Source organism: Euprymna scolopes, chromosome 19, assembly GCF_053919585.1.
Source record: "Euprymna scolopes isolate OS-2025 chromosome 19, ASM5391958v1, whole genome shotgun sequence".
Classification (NCBI taxonomy): domain Eukaryota; kingdom Metazoa; phylum Mollusca; class Cephalopoda; order Sepiida; family Sepiolidae; genus Euprymna; species Euprymna scolopes.
In genome coordinates this window covers 20238094-20259690 of record NC_136500.1, presented here as the reverse complement: position 1 = coordinate 20259690, position 21597 = coordinate 20238094, and the positions used below count along the sequence as shown (strand labels likewise).

Below are 21597 nucleotides of genomic sequence, written 5' to 3'. Positions count from 1 at the left end.
CTATCGTCCCATCTTATAGAAAAAAAAAAGTCCATGTGTCAATATGATGGAGTTAAAGCTGTGTTTCGTAAAAAAAAAAAAAAAAAAAAAAATGATAACATTACTATATGGAGTATTTCACTCATCCTAAGAGTTATTTTCACAACGTTTCAGCCGATGTAACTTCCGACTTTAAGGTTCAGTTGAAATGAGACCATTTTCACAGAAAACATGTACCCCTTTTGTGTGTGTGTGTGGCGGGGGGGGGGTCAGTATACTTTAATTCTGTTATATTATCATCCTAATCATTAACCTCGTGTTTGAGAGCTTTAGTTTTCAGTCGTTATATCATACTTTCAGTGATTACTTCGTCCTTTGATGTGTGTGTCGGGGGGGGGGGGGATAGTCGATGTTGTTCAGTTCACCATGATATCAACTTCCTAACCTAGCAAGAAGGGGCATATGTTATTTATAAAAGCAAAAAAAATATCTTCTTTCCACTAAGTAAACACAGCGAGTGTAGTGTTGTGCAAAGCTTAATCCTTTATTAGATACAATGAACTATTCTTTAATCCGGTTTTGCTGGAGACACTATTTCTTTTGTAATTCTATCCCAAGTTCTAAGAAGTAGCGACATTACTAAAAATATTCTTTTGCTGATAGTAACGCGCGCGCACGCACACACAATCGTTTTCATAAGTATCAAGTTAAAATATTGCATTTAGATAAAAATGGGAGTAAGTGTTGTATTATGTGGCATGTATTAGTAAAGGGTTAGCGATAACATGGGGAGAAGAGAGAGATGCACGTGTGAACGGGATAAAAGCTTTATTAAAACTAAAGAAGTAGTAGTTTTTGCTACTACGATATGCCAGGTGATTGTGTGGTAGGAGGTTGCAGGCAATGGTGATCGTGGGAGTAATCCCAGTCAAGGGGAGACAACTCGTGTTGCTTGATGTATATAACATCTTTGTTTTTTTGGGGTTTTTTTTACTAATAAAAAAGGTTTTGTATTTTTATTTTACTTGTATTTAATTAGTGTCTGTATCTGGCTGGAAGCCTAATTGTTCTTCCTCTCGTTGTTGTTCTCTTTTCCGTGTCCGTTTGTGATAGGGCTTGTCTTGAACTATTTTCTTGACTGAATATGTTTCCATAGTCGTATATAACTTTGCGCGTTGGATTTTCATTTGTTTTTAAGAAGTGACGCCTGTTACGTTTTAAATATTTTCCTTGTTCTGTTTTTGCTAAATACGAACGAGGCTCTTTTAGTTTTTTAACAATTTTACCTTTCAGGTTCCATTTTCCTTGGGAGCGAATACGAACAGTGTCGTCTTTGCTTAGTGTTGGTAGTTCTTTAGACTTTTTATCAACTTCATGCCTTTTCATTGATTTTTTATGCATGATGTTAGGAAGGTTTGTCCTAAGCATTCTTTTCATTAGTTGTTGGGCTGGCGACGATGATTTATCTTTTAACGGTGATGTCCATAGTGTTAACATTACTAGATATTGGTCTTGGTTGCTTTCAAGTGACTTTATTAGTGTCCTTTTTATAGTTTGTATATTTCTTTCTACTAGTCCATTGGATTGTGAATAGTTCGGACTTGTCGTGATGTGTTTGAAATCCCAATCTTTAGCAAAAAATTGTTTAAATTCTGATGATGCGAACTATGGTCCATTGTTGCTGATCACTATTTGTTAAAAACCAAATTTTGCGAAAGTGTTTTTTATTTTCTTGATTACTGTGCGTGATTTACAGTCATCAAGTTTGTAGATATCAAAGTATCTCGTTGTTTAGTATACATATGCTTTATTGTATACATAAAAAATGTCTGTCGCTACTTTCGTCCATGGTGCTACTAGTATTTCATGGTGCATTAGAGGTTATTCAGTGGGGTTTATTATTCCCATTTTTGTCATTTTCTCAAGTTCCTTTTTTAATTTTGGTTTCATGCCACATAGGATATTTCTTGGGATTTATAACAGGTTTTATATCTGGGTTTATCGCATATATTCTTTTTGTCAATCCCAGATTTTCTGCTGTGTTTGCACTAATTACTGCATTTGCATCTGCTACGATAAACTGGGTTTTTATTTTTATGTCTTTGTTTTCTAGCTGTATTATGCAGCTTCCTATTATCGGAATTTTTGTACTATTGTATACAGTTAGTGTTATCGTTGTTTTGTTAATTTAGGTTTTATTGTGTTGTAAATCTTAACTGGTATTACATTCACTTCAGCTCCTGTATCAATTTTAAAATTAATGTTTCATTACCTTGTAGTTTTATTTTCTACTTGTCAGTTTGGAGCACGTGTATATTTTTTTTCAATATGGCGTCCAAGTTAGACTGGTCTGACTCCATGTGGTCTGAGTTGTATGATCGTCCAACATTGTATAATTTTTTTCTTTTTTGTTTGACACATTCGTGCATAATGCCCTTTTTCTCCCCAGATGTACAGGGTTTGTTATATGCGGGACAGTTGTATTTCTGGTTCGACCCAGAGCAATAGGTACATTTTTCAATCCAGTACTGTGTTTTGGCGGGCTTTTTGTCTTCTTTAAAGGTTGCATGGGCAGACATCTTGTTTTTTGTTATTCTGTTTTTCTTCATGTCCCGAATTAGCGGTATATTTTCTGTGTCTGACGTGGCCATTATTTTAGAGTGTCTCTTCATTTCTTCGGCACTGAGCCCTGCTTAAATTGCTTTTTTTAAATCCAACGACGGTTCTCTCAGCGTTCTTTCTCAAAACATGTTATTGTTAATGCCACAGATGAGAATATCTTTTATTAGTCTCTCGGTAAGTTCTCCAATTTCGTATTTGCTTGCTTTTTGTCGTGGTTCGGTGACAAATTCATCAAATCTTTGCGTTTCTTTTTTGTTTGCAAGTCAAGAATTGGTATGTGAGAAAAGTTAGTTTTTTTCTTGGTTGGCAGTGCAAGTCGAATTTTTCTATCACATTTTCCAAGTTGTATTTTTGTTCTTCATTCTCGAAATTGAAGGTGTAGTAAATTTTTCTTCCTTCATTTTCTATTCAGGTCAATAGTATCGATGTTTTAACTTTCTCCGGCTTTTTATCTGACTCTATTGCTTGTAAAAATAACTTGAATTTGTTTTTCCATGTATCCCATTCTTGTCCGAGATTGTCTGATAAAAATTTGAGTTCTTTGGGGTGCGGCAGAAATTCCATAGTTAGTCTTAAGTGTTGAGCTTTCTCTATCTTGATAAGTTTATTATTTTTAAACCAAAATTTTTATATATTAGAATTTCGGTAATGTTCATATACCAATAAAATTAAAGTCAATATTAATTGACTCAATAAATTATGCTTCATGATTATCGGTTTTCATAATTGAACATGCATATAATATATTTTCAAAATCAAGACAACAAAATATAAAATGAGAACATCATATGGTGTATTTCCTTAATGTGTTATAATTGTTTCATAATTATTTGGAAAAATTTAAACAAATCACTTAAAATTTGAATTCAAAGGCAATCAAAAAATAAATAAACAAAAAATATAAAACGATGAGTAAGAGGTGAGTCCAGCTGCTTGATCCCTTAAAATAGAGTATGACTATATTCATATATGTATAATAAAGGTATTTTAGTGTTTGAAGAGTAGCTATTTTTGGAATATTTTTAAATGATATAATGTTTAAATTTGTCCAAATAGTTATGAAACAATTGTAATACATCAGGAAATACACTATATGATGTCCTCATTTCATATTTTGTTGTCTTGATTTTGCAAATATATATATATATATATATATATATATATATATATATAACAAGTAGTTAATAAAACATGTTAAAAAAAACACTGAAAAAGATATTTAATTTTAAAAAGGAAGCACAAAATAAGTGGATAGTCCTTAATCCGTGGAATTTCAAAGAAATACTTTCCTTCTTATCAGAGGGTAGGGATTAGCAAAATGCAGGATCGAATTTGGTAAAAAAAAATAGTGAAGCAGAGGGAATAGGGGGAAGAAAAAGGTGATTTTACGTGAATGGATGGTTTGGTGAAGGGTAAAATATCTAATAACAGTAAAATCCAAAAAAGTTGATTAAATTTCCATTTCCATAAGTAAAATCTAAAGGAATCACGTTAATGGAAGATGGTTCATATATATATATACTAGCCGGTTGCCCTGTCATAAGATATATTTAAATATGTTTACAAAATTCATATAAATATCATATTATTATTATTATTGAGAAAATTTACTATCGATTATTATATTGAACCTAATAAATTTTTTTTAAAAAGATAGAATCAATTGATCGTCGAAGACAAAATGCAAGCAAACAAGCAAAGTCCACAGTTTTATAATTATATAGATATATACTAATTTTATTCAAAACCTTTTAATAAACTCTTTGGACCATTGATCTTAACACTTACCGAATCTAATTTAATCCTAATGTCAGCTATCAATTATAACATTAATTATAGTCATCAAATTCATTAAACATGCTACGATTTGTGTTTTTACGGCAGTTAGGAGTAGAAAGAAACCTAGCGTCCTCCTTTTAAAAATTAACATTGAAAATTATAAAAAAATTTAATGCTCGGAATTTGGTCCCATTTAAAATAAGAGGAGGAGGAGTGCAGCCCCCCCCCCTCTAGTGTAAATATCTAGTCAAAAATATTTACATTAAAATATTGAGAGGGAGGGGGTCTTAAACTTGCCCTTCTCAGATGGTCATAATTTTCTGTGGTCAAATTGCCATTTTGCCCAATTTATCCACTTTTGTCATTTTTACCCTGCTATTTTTTTCCATTGACATTTTAACCGAGCACCAAAAATATTAGCGTGATTATTTAGATTAATGCACAAGTGAAATAGGGCAGTTCAAAATAAAATAACAGGACGTATTAGACAAAAGTATTTGTGTACACCAAAAATTACTGAAAAATATTAAGTAGAATTTTAGTAAAAAATAAAAAAATGTTTTTTTCTGATGTCCTAATCTACTTTGGAGCGACGCCATTTTGCATCTATTCTCTCTATAAAGTTTAGGTCTGTCTATATGCTTATTTGTTTTTATAGGATTTACTTCTAGACAAATTAGCTGCTCATTATGAATATCAGAACACAAATCCGAGGCAAAATGTAAATGAAACTTCTATGAGCAAAGTTTCTTTCTCAGAACTGCCCATTTGTGGAATGCAATACTGCTGGACTGATTGTCTGCTAATTAAGATAAGTCCAATCTAAACAAATTCTTCTGCTGTGCTCTTAAATAATGAAATTCTGCCCAATCACTACTATCATGACCAACCACTTCCACGCTGTCTCACCACCAACCTGACACTCTTTTAACACTTGTCCTCGAGTGGGCTTCCTTAGTGAAAGAAAATTTGACCTATACTCATTTGAGATCAGTTAAGCAAGATTCCCTGGATTTCATTTTCATAAAAAAAACCTTAAGCTTAGAATTTAATTTTAGACATTTTCTAGAAACAAAATGTAATGGATTTTAATGAAAAATGGAATAAGGATTCTAGGCATAAAGTCTAGTATCATATCTTGATTTTAATCTTAAGGACACATAAAAGTTATGCAAAACTGTTTGAGTGTGAGTTTCGATTCCATGGCATTCCACAGCAACACTTTCATTCATAAACGTGTTTTATTCATCTTTCTTTTTTATTAGGTGCTTATGCGCTTTTCCCCCTTTTATGAGGAGCTTCTTTAGTTGTCGTTGTTACTACTGCTACTACTACTACTACTTTTTTCCCCCCTTCTTCACATGGGCTAGAAACCCCAGCTTTGCGAGTTCCGATTCTAAGTCATGCTAAAGCAACAATTTCCTGAGCGATTGTGTGTGTGTGTGTGTGTGTGTGTGTGTGTGTGTGTGTGTGTGAGAATAAATAAGCATTCAACCTTTTTCTTTTCTATGAAGTTTTTTCTTTCTAGCCAGCGATGTTAATGTTAAATAACCTCCCCTGAAAGTTCACACATATTTTTAAGAAAGGTTTTTGTAATTTATCTTTTTCTTTCACTCAATCATTTTAAATAATTACTGTTAATATTGACAAAGCCATTGAATATATATACGAAAAGTAGGACAATAAAATCACAAATGAATAGCACCAAATATTTATTATATAAACTGCGTAAATCATAGTTATGCAAATTAAGCATTCTAATACCTATATTCAAGCTTTGCCTCTATATTATATATACGGTATTTAAAAAAAGTTATTTTAAATAATTGATTTAATTAATAGAAACCCATTTTATGGTAAAAATGAAAACGTTAGAGCAATAGTAGTAGTAATGAAAGCAATTTAAGATAAAGCAATGATAGTAGTAATGGAAGCAATTTAAGATAAAGCAATATTAATGGAAGCAATTTAAGATAAAGCAATATTAGTAGTAATGGAAGCAATTTTAGATAGAGCAATATTAGTAGTAATGAAAGCAATTTCAGATAAAGCAATATTAGTAGTAATGGAAGCAATTTAAGATAAAGCAATATTAGTAGTAATGGAAGCAATTTAAGATAAAGCAATATTAGTAGTAATGGAAGCAATTTAAGATAAAGCAATATTAGTAGTAATGGAAGCAATTTAAGATAAAGCAATATTAGTAGTAATGGAAGCAATTTAAGATAAAGCAATATTAGTAATGGAAGCAATTTAAGATAAAGCAATATTTAGTAGTAATGGAAGCAATTTAAGATAAAGCAATATTAGTAGTAATGGAAGCAATTTTTGATAGAGCAATAGTAGTAGTAATGGTACATTTTTTCGTAATAATAATGGTAGTCATTTCAAAGCAGAAATACAAATTGGTTCAAATTGTTTCTGAAGTTTAAAAGTATTCTTTTAGTTTCTCAAATGAATTTAGTTCTTTGCCTATTTAAAAAAAAAACAAAAAACTATTTTCTAAGCTAAATTTTCATTGGCATTTTCCTACCTCTCCCCACCAGTCATTGTCCTTCATTTGGTTCGTAAGCTTTTGAGGATATTTTAATCCATACACACTGCTGTAAATCACGTCCAAACAGCCATGTTGTTTTTTAAGCTCCCTGTAAGGCTCGGCCATGTTCAGTGTTCATTGAGATGAGCAGTGCTCAGAGCCATTCTTTGGAATGTGGTAGGCAAGCAGGTAAAGCCAAGTCATTTGCCTCTGGGTCACTGTCTATAAGAAGCTATTGTGTGTTGAACGACACCATTTATAATAACTGCACAAAAAGAATGTCATTGTTGCATTTTAGTCTAAAAATAAACCTATAGCTTTTACACAATTGCATGCACCTTGATACAAACATCAGTTCTTAAATTACTTGATTATTTGATCTGAAATGATACTTGAAATTATATTTGCTTTTAGTAATTCCTGCAATGTAGATGGTAATTGCAGAAGTGTTTGTCAAGTTTTGTATTCGAGTGCTCATAAAAGGAAATTATTCATCATATGCAAATGTAGTTTTAACAAATGGTACTTATGTAGTTTACAGACCGTGCTATTGTTTTTTTTTTGTTTTGTTTTGTTTGTTTGTTTTTAGATAGAATTTCTGTTAAATTAAATTTTTACTCTATCTTTTGTTTATTAAAATGTTAGGTTAAAGTACAATAGTTAAAAAGAAAAACAAAAATTGCTCCACCCTCTCCATGTTAAGAATGTGTTTCTAAATCACGTTAATATTTCAGCATGGTCCGTATTCTGCAAAAAATATATACAGGGTGTCCACAAAGTCTGGCTACATAATGTACCCAGACTTTGTGGACACCCTGTATATATATATATATATATACACACGTGTGTGTGTGTGTGTGTGTATACAGGGTGCCCACAAAGTCTGGCTACATAATGTAGCCAGACTTTGCGGACACCCTGTATATCTATTAGAATAAATAAATAAAAGCAATCTTCCAAATCTAGCACATTTTTAATTGTTTAGCACCATTAACAATATATATATATATATATATATATATTTAGTAATGTGATTGATAATTTAAAATTTAAAAATCAAATTATAATTAAATTAAAAATCCGTTTCATAAGAAGGAACAACAACAAAATCAATTATTTGTACGATCGTTTCGGAAAACAGTGTTTTTATTGTGGTAGACATCAAGTTACGGACAATAATTATTACATACAGTTTTTTAATAAACAAGGTTTCCTCATCAGCAAATTGTGAAGGGTTTTATTAAATTTAAATTTAAAAGACACCATAAATAAACCTAGCATTAAAAGTAAGGCAGATGTATCTGGAAAAAATTAAAATAAAGGTCTGGATTTAAAATTGATAAGAAAATTAATATGGGTTAGAAATAGAAAAGAAATAGAGTAAAATATAAATTTGGTTTAAGTCCAATATTATACAATTTTAAATCCAGACCTTTATTTAAAATTTAAAATTTAAATTTAATAAAACCCTTCATAATTTGCTGATGAGAAAACCTTGTTTATTAAAAAACTATATGTAATAATTATTGTCCGTAACTTGATGTCTACCACAATAAAAACACTGTTTTCCGAAACGATCGTACAAATAATTGATTTTGTTGTTGTTCCTTCTTATGAAACGGATTTTTAATTTAATTAAAATTTGATTTTTAAATTTTAAATTATCAATCACATTACTAAATATTAAATTAGCTCTAGGATATTTACCTATTGAGCTTATTATATATCTAAATTACAACGAGCACTTTTTCTTTCCTGTATTTTAATTACACTAGTAATTTCACTATTACATTAAATACACTCTGCTCTTTAGACTATTGTTCTAATCTCCTTTAAATTATATATATGTGTATATATATATATATATATATATATATATATATATATATATATATATATATATATATATATATATATATATTAGTGAATTGTACTTACCCGGCTTTGCCTGTGTGGTGTGTTTTTTCTTTTTATGCCCTTTTTTATGACTTTAAAAAATTTATTTTTACACTGTATTTTTTTTTATTATTAAATTATTGTTTTTTTTTTAACTAGCGTTATGAAAATAATATTTAATTTTTACAGTATAGTTTTCTCATTAATTTATTAACTGAACCCATCTATATGTAAAAAACTGGAACGTCTGGTTTATTCAAAATCGATAAACTAGAAATTACAATCCCGTTTTCTGTGAAATTTTATAACGGTGAATCTAATTCTCTCTCCTCTGATCTCGAGCGCGTGGTTCAGTGGGGGAAGACGTGGCTGGTTACCTTTAATGCATCCAAAACCAAACTCTTATCTTTACATCATTAACGCTCTGATCCCCATCTGGCATCAATTGAAATGGATGGCTCTCGCCTAGGAGAAGCCCCATGTTTTGATAATCTTCTAGGTTTGTCCTTTACTCCTGATCTGAAATGGAACGCGTACATCAAGTCTGTTGCCAAGGTCGCTGGAAAGATGGTGGGATCCTTCTACCGCTCCAGAAGATATCTCACTAATGATGCAATTCTCTATCTATATAAAAGCCAAGTACGTCCAAGGATGGAGTACTGCTGCCATATCTGGGCAGGAGCTGCTAAAAAAGCCTATCCTGCCTTGACAGAGTACAAAATAGACTTCGTGGCTTAGTGGGGGATGCCCTTTTCTCTACCCTGCAACCTTTCTTCCACAAAAGAGACGTTGCGAGCCTATCCTTGTTTTATCGGTATTTCCATGGCAGGTGCTCGTCTGAACTCCAATCTCTGGTCCCCCCTCGCCAATCTTTCATGAAAAACACCCGTCTAGCTGAATCCACTGTGAAAAATTTTCCCCACTCTTTATCTGTGACTAAATGCAAACGTAGATTCCATGAACAAAGCTTCTTTCTTAGAACTGCATGCCTGTGGAACTCTGTTCCGTCTGCCTGCTTCCCACCTGACTAGGACCTGGATGTCTTCAAGTCCAACATAAACAAATTCCTGATGAACTGCCCCCTTAAGTGAACACTTCATTAAATCTCCACACTAACGTACTGTACTTACAATAACCCTTATCCTTGAGTGGCTTCCAGGCCTTGATAAGTGGTGACCACCGTGTAAAAAAAAAAAAAATCTTTGTCATCTAACTGGGTTTTTAAATATTAAAAAGTAAATATACCTTATTAAAAAAAACAACTTTTATTCGTTGGGGAAAAGATGACGAAAAATAACGATTCTGACTATAACACACTTTCTTTTTTTTTTTTAAATCGTTAAACTAGTAACACAGAAATTAATATTAAATACGATTTTGACTTTAACACGCTGTGTTTTTTAATCATTAAAATAGTAACATAGAAATTAATATTAAATGAAATAAAAATATTTTTTGTAAAGCGGAACTTTTTCGCCATTTTATTTCCGGTAGAAATGAGCGGTCCACGAGTTGATGACTTCCGGATTACAATATTTCATTATATGTTTTATCGATAAGTATAAAAAAAACATTCCCAATTTTTTAAATTTAAATTCATTGTGGCGGTCCTTACGATAAAATTATACCATTTTGAAATGACGAAAACAACTTTTTTTTTAACAATCGTTAAAAGCGTAAAACACAAATTGATACATTTAAGAAATAAAGCATAAGTAAAAAAAATGTTTTTTTTTGTTTTTTTTTTCAATACAACTTATTTTAACAAACTTCAAAGTACACTTTTTCTCCCCGAGATGTTTTTATGAATGCTTTTCTTTTATTAAAACCGTGGTACACATTAGTGTTGTGCTTTAAACTAACAATTGTTGTTACATTTAAGAAATAAAGCATAAGTAAAAAATTGTTGTTTTTTTTTCTTTTTCTTTCGATAAAACTTATTTTGGGTTTGTTTTACTTTACACATAGATTCGAAAACGTTGTCAAAAAACAAATATATAACAAATAAATGTTATCAAAGGCAAGATAAGCTACTTTTGTACCCAACTGGATAATTTTTTAGTGTTTTTATTTAATGTAACATGTTTATTCAGTTCGACAACATACAATGTTTACCGATGTGTTGGAAAATTCAAAATGGCGCCGAACTCTCTGCTGAACACATTACATTTGGGAAAATGAGTTAAAAATAAAAAATATACAAAATATTGTTAGAAACTAGTGCAATATATATTACTGTGGCATACACTGACATATATTTGGTGGGTTTTTAACAGTATGTGGTATAGTTTTTTTTTTATTAAACTCATTTTCCCAAACTTACCGTGTTTAGCGGAGAGTTCGTCACAATTTGGAATTTTCCAACGCATCGGTAAACACTGAATGTTTTTCGAGCTGAATAAACATTTTACATTAAATAAAAACACAAAAAATTATCCAATTAGGTTGAAAATGACCTTATCTTGCCTTTGATAACATATATTTGTTTTTTGAAAACTTTTTCGAATCTATGTGTACAGTAATACAAACCCCTTATTTTAACAAACTAGAAAATACGCCCCCCCCCCTCCGAGTTGTTTTTATATAAGAAAATATGAATGCTTTTCCTTTATTAAAACCGTGGTAGCGTTGTGCTTCAAACTAACAATTTATTTTTAAAAAAAATAAAAAATAAATTTTTACCTTAGCTCCACCTCCACAATTTTTAATATGGGTGGGTAGGATAGGGGTATTTATTCCAAAAGCCGTTTTTTACATGGGGAGGTTAGGGGTGTTTATTCTGAAAGCCACTCTTAACATGGGAATATTGAGGGTGTTTATTACTAAAGCTGTTCTTAACATGGGGAGATTGTCGGTTTTCATTCCAAAAGCCATTAATATTGGGAGGTTGGGGTGTTTATTCATGGCCGCCAGTGAATTATATTGCATAGCACAGGTCTTTATATCTCGAAAACTACTTGCCTCTGCAAATTGTAAATATGCATTTCTTATTCAGCATCATCGAAAACCTGTAAGAGTAGTAATTTCAAAACAAATCGTGGAGGGGGACCTAATGTAACAAAATACAAAAAAAAAAAACAGACAACGTGAAATTTACGTTTGTTAAAAGCGTGAAACAGGAATTGTTATATTTAAGAAATAAAGCATAAGTAAAAAAATGTTTTTGTTTTTTTTTCGATAAAACTTGTTCTAACAAACTTGAAAGTACGCTTTTTTTTTTTTCTTTTTTTTTTTTTTCGGAGTTGTTTTTATATAAGAAAATATTAATGCTTTTCCTTTATTAAAACCGTTGTACACAATAGCGTTGTGCTTTAAACTAACAATTTATTTTAAAAAGAAAAAAGGTAAATTTTTACTTTAGGTCTACCTCCACAATTTTTAACATGGGTGGGTAGGCGTTATTTATTCTGAAAGCTGTTCTTATTGGGAGATTGGGGTGTTTATTCATAGCCGCCAGTGAATTATAGTGCATAGCACAGGTCTTTATATCTTGAAAACTACTTTCCTCTGCAAACTGTAAATAAGATTTTCTTATTCAGCATCGTCGATAACGTTTAAAAGTAGTAATTTTAAAACAAATTGTGTAGGTGGACCTCAAAGGTAGGATAGGTTACTTTTCTACCTAACTGGATATTTTTTGTGTGTATGTTTTTTTTTTGTTTGTTTTATATTACTGTAAACATAGATTCGAAAAAGTTGCAAAAAAACAAATGTATAACAAATATTATCAAAGGCAAAATAAGTTACTTTTCTACCAAACTGGCTTATCCAGTTAGGTAGAAAAGTAACTTATGTTGCCTTAGATAACATTTGTTATATATTTATTTTTCGACGACTTTTTTGGATCTGTGTTCAGTAATACAAACCCGTTTGATTTAATGTAACGTTTACTCGACTCGAAAACCAGTGTATTTGAAAAATACAAATGGTGGCGGACACTGTTGATTATGGTGTTTTGGAAAATGAGTTAAAACTAATAAACTATACAATATACTGTCAGAAATCCACCGCCTATGTCATGGTCACATATATTCGGTGGGTTTCTTACACTGTTATGTATAGGTTTTTTTTCAGTTTTTTTTTTGTACTTATTTTCCCAAACTTAACATGTTCAACAGAGTCCACGACCATTTGTCTTTTTCAAATACATTGATAAACACTGTGCTTTTCCGAGCTGATTAAACCTTTTACATTAAATAAAAACAAACTATCCAGTTATGTAGAAATGTAACTTACCTTACCTTTGCTTACATTTATTTGTTTTTGGACTTTTCGAATCTGTGTATAGTACCCACCACCACCACCAAAATATTAATTGAAAAGTAAGATTTTTGATTACAAAAAAAAAAAAAAAAAAAAAAAAAAAACACTCGATTAACCATTCCAACATTTTAGCAACGTTCGGCTTAATCCATTGACTGCTAGTCGAGCCCAAGCCATGATTGATGGAAACTCCTAAGGATTCTGGTCAGATTCTGCAAGAGTACCATTTTTTTTTTTTTTTTTTTTTTTTTTACACTTTTGGAGTGGATTGCTGTACTAAGAATATAAGAAACATGCGTTTTCTCTGTTTATTAGATTTTTCCATTACACCAAATTGAGCCACAGCAACGCGTGGCAGGGTACAGCTAGTTTGTTATAAAACTAATTCTATTAAGAGAATGTTTTTATCTCTATTTATAAAAGTATCGGAAGTAAATACTTCCAAAACTTTGAATAATTTTAATTGCGGATTTGCTAAGAAATTTAAAGCCAGAAATGATTTTCTATTCAATAGTTTAAATACATTAAAATTCGTTTTATTTGGATTCTCTTAATATTTATGTTCTCATTTTGACTGTAATTTTCACAACATTTCAATCGATATAACCTCCAACCTTCTTTAGGTGTATCTTGTTGAAGTATGGAGTCTTTGTGTCGAACTCGAGCAGCTGCACAGAATTTACCGTTAGAGTATTTTTTAGATTAGATCCACCTCCACAATTTTCTTTTAAATGACACCTTTTATAGGTTTTCGACTATGCTGAATACAAAAATCACATTGAAATTTTGCAGAAATAAGTAGCTATTGAGATATAAAAAGTTGTATTATGCATTGTATTTTTTAGCGGCCATCTTTTTTACATGCGTGCAGTGTCGGTCATAGATGAGTAGATTTGTTGGTACTCATGCACTTATTGATCCGTACTGAAATAATAATGTTATTTAAAAAGCCATTCTTAACATGGGGAGGGGAGGGTGCTTTTACCTATTCTGTACTTTAACCTTACAATTGAATAAAAAAAACATAAAACTTTAATTAAACTTGGAAATACGATTTAAAAAATAGTGCGGATCAGTAAGTGCATTAGCACCGATTTGTTTATGGCGCACACGCCTAAAAAAGATGGCCGCCAAAGAATACAATGCATTATACAACTTTTTATATCTCGATAGCTACTTATTTCTGCAAAATTTTAATGCAATTTTCGTATTCAGCATAGTCGAAAACCTCTAAAAGTCATCATTTAAAAGAAAATTGTGGAGGTGGACCTAATCTGAAAATTTACCGAATTTAGAACGGAACCATTTATTTAATCCACGGAGGTAGCATGTTCTCGTTCAATCAACCATGACTGGGTAGAAATCCTAAGCAATTTGTAATTTTATTTTGGGGTGTTACTCACCCTGAAGATTGAACCTTCAACCTCCAGAAGAGTGTAACTGTTACAACTGAATTTTACAAAGTACTTTATTTACTTACACCGCAGCTCCTTGCATCATAAAGTAATTCTTTTTTTTTTTTTTTTTTTTTTCTTCCAAACAAATTAAAGATTAAAATGGTGGATGTGTTCAGAAGAAGCCAAAATGCGTTCTGTTGTGGTATACACATCACTTGATTCAAACCTCTAGACACAAGTCACTACTGATCAGGAGAGAACTCTGTCTCGTCGACAAATATGGAGGTTCAAACTTGTCCATAATTATTTATATAAATAAAACGGATGTACGTGTGTGTATGTTTAACAATATACTCTTAACCCAACTGAAATTAGTAGGAAATACTAATCATACACTAAGGATAGTGAGTAAAACTTTTATTTGGCTGGATGAGTAACGCATAAAGAAATATGTTGGCATGTCGAAATGCAAAATGTTCATTTCAACTAGCCAACATATTTCTATTAGTTTTACCCATGTGCAAATTCAATCATATTATAGTTAGAAGTCATTTAATTAAAATTTTTTCTTATCTAATTGCCTGATTAGCCCAAACGGTAGGGAACACGGCTAGAGCGCAAAATGTTTTGTTTTCCATTCTCACTGATTACACTCAAGTCGTTTTCTTTCTTTTCTTTTTTTACTTCTGAAATCAGTACTAATATATATACAGTGATGATCATATTTATTGGCACGGTAAAATAAAAGTTAAATTTTGTCTAATAAATTCTAAAAAAGGGATTAAATTAAAGAAAATAACAAAGTATATTATGTATTTTTAACTGGCCTTTCCGATGCAGCAAGTGCAGGTAAGACTTTGTAGAATACAACCATAATGCAAAGGACTGCATGAAACTGCCGACACACAAAGAAATATACAATCCTGAATGACTGTGGTGTAAATGAAGATGAATGCAAAAAATACCAGACCCTTAAGAATGATTTAGATCCTGGATATGACCTTAAACTATATCTAATGGTGAGGTCCCAGCTTGCAGGCTTTGGGGAGTGTGGAGCCACCCTTTAATTGCCATTGCTCCCAGGTCCACCCTTACCCGAAGTGGTAGTACCTGTTAGGGTCTCAACTATGGATTAAATAGAAACCGACTTGAAAAAAACGTATTCTATTAAAAAAATTTTTTAAATCACTGGATTCGGCATTAAATAACCTGAAAAGGGTCGATATGCCGTAAAACAAAAATAACCAACAACTTAAGAATGATTTACAAACAACATTATCCCAAAAGAAATAAACATTATACTGATTGTGCTAGGTGGTAACTTTTAACTAAACAAAGTACTTGGCCTTTTGGCTAGTAGCACACCATCCAATCTCCATACTCTATCCCCCATTTTCTTTTCCTTTCTCCCACTTAGATTCCATTCCCATTTAGAGATTCACCTAAACCAGAAGATAGTGGATACTCTATTATTTAGAAAGAGTGAGGAGGGTTTTACTAGCCGGTTTTTGATTTTCTTTCTCTTCCATGCCATTATACTTCAATGAAATACTGTACATATAATCATATTTATGAAAAATAAAGATTTCAAACCAATTTAAGTTTGATGGTCCCCTAGAGTAAATGTGGTATTGTGGTGACTGAAGATAAACATTTCTTTTATCATCTTTGATCAAGGATGACTAACAACCCCCATGCACTCGACACTTTTGATGACTTTAGTCTTGTGCCTATTTTGTTTCTGTTAAGTTCTGAGACATTGTGTTGAACACGGATGGCGGCGCAGTTCAGATAGTAACCAAGCTGAGATATTATGTTGAACAAAGATGGTGGTGTAGTTCAGATCAGTAACCAAGATGGCGGCGAAGAATTAAATGCGGTCCGTGACGTATAAATGGCGAACTGATTGAATCCAAAATTCGACGATTTTTATAATAATTTTGTGACGTTTTGATTGGTTGTTTAGCACAGCCGTTGGTTATAAAAATGATTGGCGAATCCATTCATCTCATATCCCCATCAAAAACATTTTACAATTTCAAATATAATATTTTATATTTTATGCAAATAAATGTTTCAAAGTGTAGTACCTGTCCTGATATTATACTTCATCTTTCAGTCTTCGGTCACTGAATGAGAAATCCTTCTTGATTGAGGCAATTTTAATTTTTGTTACAATTTGGTGTCTTTTTGGAGAGCTAGCCCTCCCCCACATTAAAAACCGACCTTGTATCTCACTCTACCCTCATAGAGAGGCAAGTAAATAGGAACTGAATTAGTTAAACCAAATCTAAAACAGAAACACCACAAGAGAGACAATCCCTGGAAGACCAAGCTACCACATTTTCACTGGATGCCGCAAGAACTACTGCTACCCATTGAAAAAAAGAGGATAGTTTAACAAGGTTTACTCCTCTAGATGTGCAGTGTTGTCTATGCTCATATTAATAGGGTTAATACCTCTTGAAGGGTGTGAATTTTCAGATGATTATTCTTTATTGAGAGGCTGTTACAAATTGCAACTGCAAAATGTCTATATAGTGCTGTGTGCATAGAGGTTTATGGAGTCAAGGACTCCATAGACCATCTCAGGGAGGTACTATTCCTCTGTATGAACCCAGAAACTCTAAAAACCCTCCACACACATTCACTCTCTATCCTGTTTATTTTGTTTGTAATTAAGTATTAAAACATCAAAGTATCATTGTTAGCGTACCTAAGGGACCAATCTTGAGCTCAACTCTCTTCTTTGTCTTCATCACTGATCTCCCAAACCACCTAAGTTCATTCGTTGACATATATACAGACAACACTATCATCTCTGTCAACACCTCAACGATCAAGATCTCCTTGAGTCTCCTCTGACCTTGAGCACGTGGTGCAGTGGAGTAAAAGGTGGCTGGTTAATTTATCTTTCCACCACAAATGCAGTTGATATGTATGTCTATCGTCTCAAAGAAGCACCTTGCTTAGACAAGCTTCTTGGACTGATCTTCACCCCTGACCTGAAATAGAAGATTTACATCAAATCAGCTGCCGAGGTGGCTGGTAAAATGGTTGCATCATTCCATACTCCAGAAGGTATCTCACTCCTGACACAATCCTCTACCTGTTAAAGAGCCAAATATTCTTGGCACATCTGGGCAGGAGCCACTCAAACCATCCTATATTCTGCCCTGACAGAGTTCTAAATCAGCTTCAAAATCTGATAGGTGATACTACTTTTCTTCTCGCTGCAACCTCTTTTCCACAGAAGAGACGGTGCGGACTTGGCTCTGCTCTATCATTATTTTCATGGCAGATGCTTGTCAGAGCTTCAATCTATGCCCCCCCTCAATCCTAGACTTTCACAAAAAGCACTCGCCTAGCTACAACCACTATCAACAATTTCCCCCACTCTGTTTCGCTAGCCTGCTTTCCGAATGACTACATGGTCATTTTTAAGTCCAGTGTCAATAAATTCTTGCTAAACATTTCTTAAATATTCAATTTCTACCCAATTTTCATCACCCCACACACACACACACGCACGCACGCACGCACGCACACACGCACACATTAACCCTTATCCTCGAGTGGCCTTCAGGCCTTGATAAGTGGCGAATTTCCCTGAAAAAAAATAGGAGAAAAAAGTAGTCCCATTAATAAGGCCTTCCATTTCATGTAATAAATAATTTTATCAAGAATTCTTCGAGTTTTGGTTTTGATTATAGTTGAAGGAACTCAAGTTTTATATATATATATATATATATTTTTTTTTTTTCATAAGTTTTGGCTTCAGTTTCGATTCAAGCTGATGCACCCAAGTCATATGGATATATATTTTTTTATTTTTGAAATTGCAACTTTATAATATATAAAAATGGATAGAACATAGAAATAGAACATTAACTCTATAATAATATATATGAAATCTACAAGAATTAAAATATCATATTTAAGCATACTTTACGACCAGGCTACGCTGGGCGGCCATGCTAGCTTTGCAGTTTTAACAAGAGCTACAATATCAGTGTCTCCATTTAGGCTGAACATTTAAACAATGCCAACATCGATATATTACATATTAATGAGTCCCCTGTGGAATAGTGAAGCTTAATTAAGATATTTTTTTTTTTTGTGGAATTGAGATGTTCAGTTTTTTGGGGTTTTTTAAGAATTGGACTCAATTGTAATCAATTTCTGCAAGAGTTGAAATCAATTTCTGCAAGAGTTGAAATCAAAACTTTCATAGAGAACCAGCAGGAGCAATTGTTGTACCTTGTCTTAATTTGTCGGAACATAATTAGTAAAACTCAATGGTGGATTTTTTTTTTTTTTTTTCAGTTAACCCCTCACCTCACTATGCCTCCATTTTGGAGGAGTAGGAATTGATCAAAGTGGAAATGTAGCAGTCACAAAGATTAATATTTATTTTTTTTCATGCAGAGAACTGTCCCTGTTAGATGATTTGGTCAGATTCTGACCAATCAGTTTCCAGGGAGTATTAATTTCATTTATCCCTTGAAGGACTGCTTTAGCTCATTTAAGATTTGGAGAGTAGTCATCAGAGTTTCCTGAAAGACTCCCGCTTCCTCTCTGCTTGATTAATCCACTGGATTCACGAGTACAGGCTGTCTTCCATTGAAAATAAACTGCTCATAGATTTTTGGCAGCCAAGGTAGTCTCTTACTTTATTTCTAAACTTTGATGTTGTCCTAACTTTGCCAATCTACACCTAACTGTGCAGATGACTTAAATAAATTCCTGTTATTTTTTTTATTTATTTTTTTTTAAAGGCTTTTTTTTCCTTTCCATTATTATAGATAGAAGTTGGTCTTAACAGTCTATGCTTAGACCAGTTAGATTGTTGCTTAGTGACTCTTGCCTCTATCAAAGCTTTTAGTCATTTATCTGTAGAAAGATTTTTGAAAAAAAAGAAGAAAAAAAAGAAACATAACATTAAAAATAAACAATGATAAATAAAGTGGTTGACCATAGTGAGGGCTTTGTGGAACTGTATTAATCACAACTATAGATGTTCCACTAGAAGTTACATCGGTGATATGGGGTGTAGTTCTTGACCTTAATATCGCTATCATCCTTGAGGAATGTTTCTTGTAAGCAAACGACTCCAGGACCAACTCTGCAGAATTTGCTCTAATATCACTTTCATTTCAATACATGATTTTATTCAACTTGGTTTATTGATTTATTTGATCTAGCTCGTGTGAAGTTGTATTTTATACTTTCATCTTTTTCAAACTCTTATTTCATATTTCAAACTTTTATTTGTCATTTCAAACTTTTATTTGTCATTTCAATAGAGATAGATGGCTTCCTCTTAATCGTTTCTTTTTTAGTTTCTTTAATTTTAGCCTATCCATGTTTGTTTTTTTTTTTTTTTTTTTTTTTTTGGGGGGGGTCCTTAGTTTTTGCTATGGCATGACTGAGGATTGAACCATGGTCTTTTACCATTATGCAAAATGAGCCAGTTGAAGACTTGCCAAAGCTCCTATTCATGTTTATTTTGTCACATGCACTGCTCTTTTTAATAACAAATTGGGTGTTGTGGAATAGATGGATAACTTTCATTTTGTTGAAGAGAAGCTTGACGTTGACTTAAAATATTTTTTTAACGCATCATTTTGAAATCAAATCAACACGCAATGAAGAAAAAGATTAGTTTAACTGATGTATATTATAGCACTGCAATATATTAAATGTCAGTTTACATTATCGTGAGCTAAAAATTGTGATGTGTTATCTTTAATCAGCTAATCTTCATTGACCTGTCTGTTTTCAGATATATCCTGGAATCAGAAAAAAATATGACTTGTTCTGACGGTACTACTTATTTCTGTTTGACTGTCTGACTTTCTGCCTGTCCAGCTGTCAACTTGACTCTTTTGTCGACCAACATCTCTGGTTTCAGCACTCCATTCAAGAACAAACCTGCATTTTTAAGGGTGACTCACTTTCTACACTTTTATGAGGTTCAACCTGCCCTTTTCAGGGCAATTTTTCAACTTATACAGGGAGTCCATAAAGTCTGTGTGCACATTAAAATATTTATAACTTTGTGTTGGTAATAGAAATAAACTGTAAAATGGATTCGATTTTCGAACAATTCATTTTAAAATTGCACACGGACTTTATGGACACCCTGTATGTGTGAATCAACCTGCTTTGTTCAGAGCAACTCACCTTTTACAGTTTTGTGTGCCTGAACTTGTCTTTCACAAAATGACTTCTGCTACAGTTTGCCCAGCAGCTATCCAACATCATAGTGACATTTACACTCAGCCAACCTCATTCGATCAAACCTACCAAGCTGTGTCACCAAATTCTTTGATATTCATGTTCAACTTACATTGGAGAACCAACATTTCTCATCAACATTTCCTTTTGTTATTCAATAAACCTACTTCCTTTTCTTTTTATATCTTTTCTCCTCTTTTGTTTTTTTTCTTTTCTTTGGAGGTGGAAGTGGCTATAGTATCCTTTATTTTCTAATTTCTGTTTCTAATGCTTTTTCTCTCTCTGTTTTAGATCTCCAGTTGGCAGCAGAAATTGGCAAGGCCTTGTTAGAAAGAAATAAAGAACTAGAAAGGGACACCATTCAATTACAAGGAATTAATGGAGAACAAGCCTTAGAAATTGATGTAAGTTTTACTTTTTTTTTTTTCTTCTTCACTTGATTTTGGTATTAAAGGTGCTGCGAATGTCCCAGACTCCAGTCAAGCTTTCACACCTGCTCTTAATTCAATTCCGATCAAAGTGTTATCATCATCCAGGTTGCATGCAGTCATACCACTTCTTATGAATCTGAGATACTTTTTCCTTGTTTTTTTTACACTCCCTAGTGCTAAGGATATCCAGATGCATTATGGAGTTGATGCAAGAGGTTGTACACTGTACACGGCCGAACCATTTGAGATGTCGAGCATGCAGGACATTCATATTCTCAGCAAGTACCAAGTTTCCAATGAAACACGATCGATGTGATATTTTTTTCTTTTCAGCAGCACATGACCATTAAGTTAGAAGCCAGTCAGAAATGTTTGTAGCCCAAAGGCAGAGCAAACACGGATTGAAAAGAGTTTGCTTCTAAACATGAAGATGTGCCTAAATATAATGGTTGGC

The 21597-nt window shown here is 32.5% G+C and overlaps 1 protein-coding gene across 1 annotated transcript in view; it reads left to right on the top strand.

Annotated features, from left to right (window-relative positions):
* LOC145303475 (cerebellar degeneration-related protein 2-like) overlaps positions 1-21597 on the top strand; it is a 180510-nt gene that overhangs the window by 95152 nt on the left and 63761 nt on the right. Inside the window, exon 2 of the mRNA XM_080144828.1 lies at positions 21004-21116. Within this exon, the coding sequence (XP_080000954.1) occupies positions 21004-21116 (113 nt within the window). The remainder of the gene's footprint in view (positions 1-21003; positions 21117-21597) is intronic.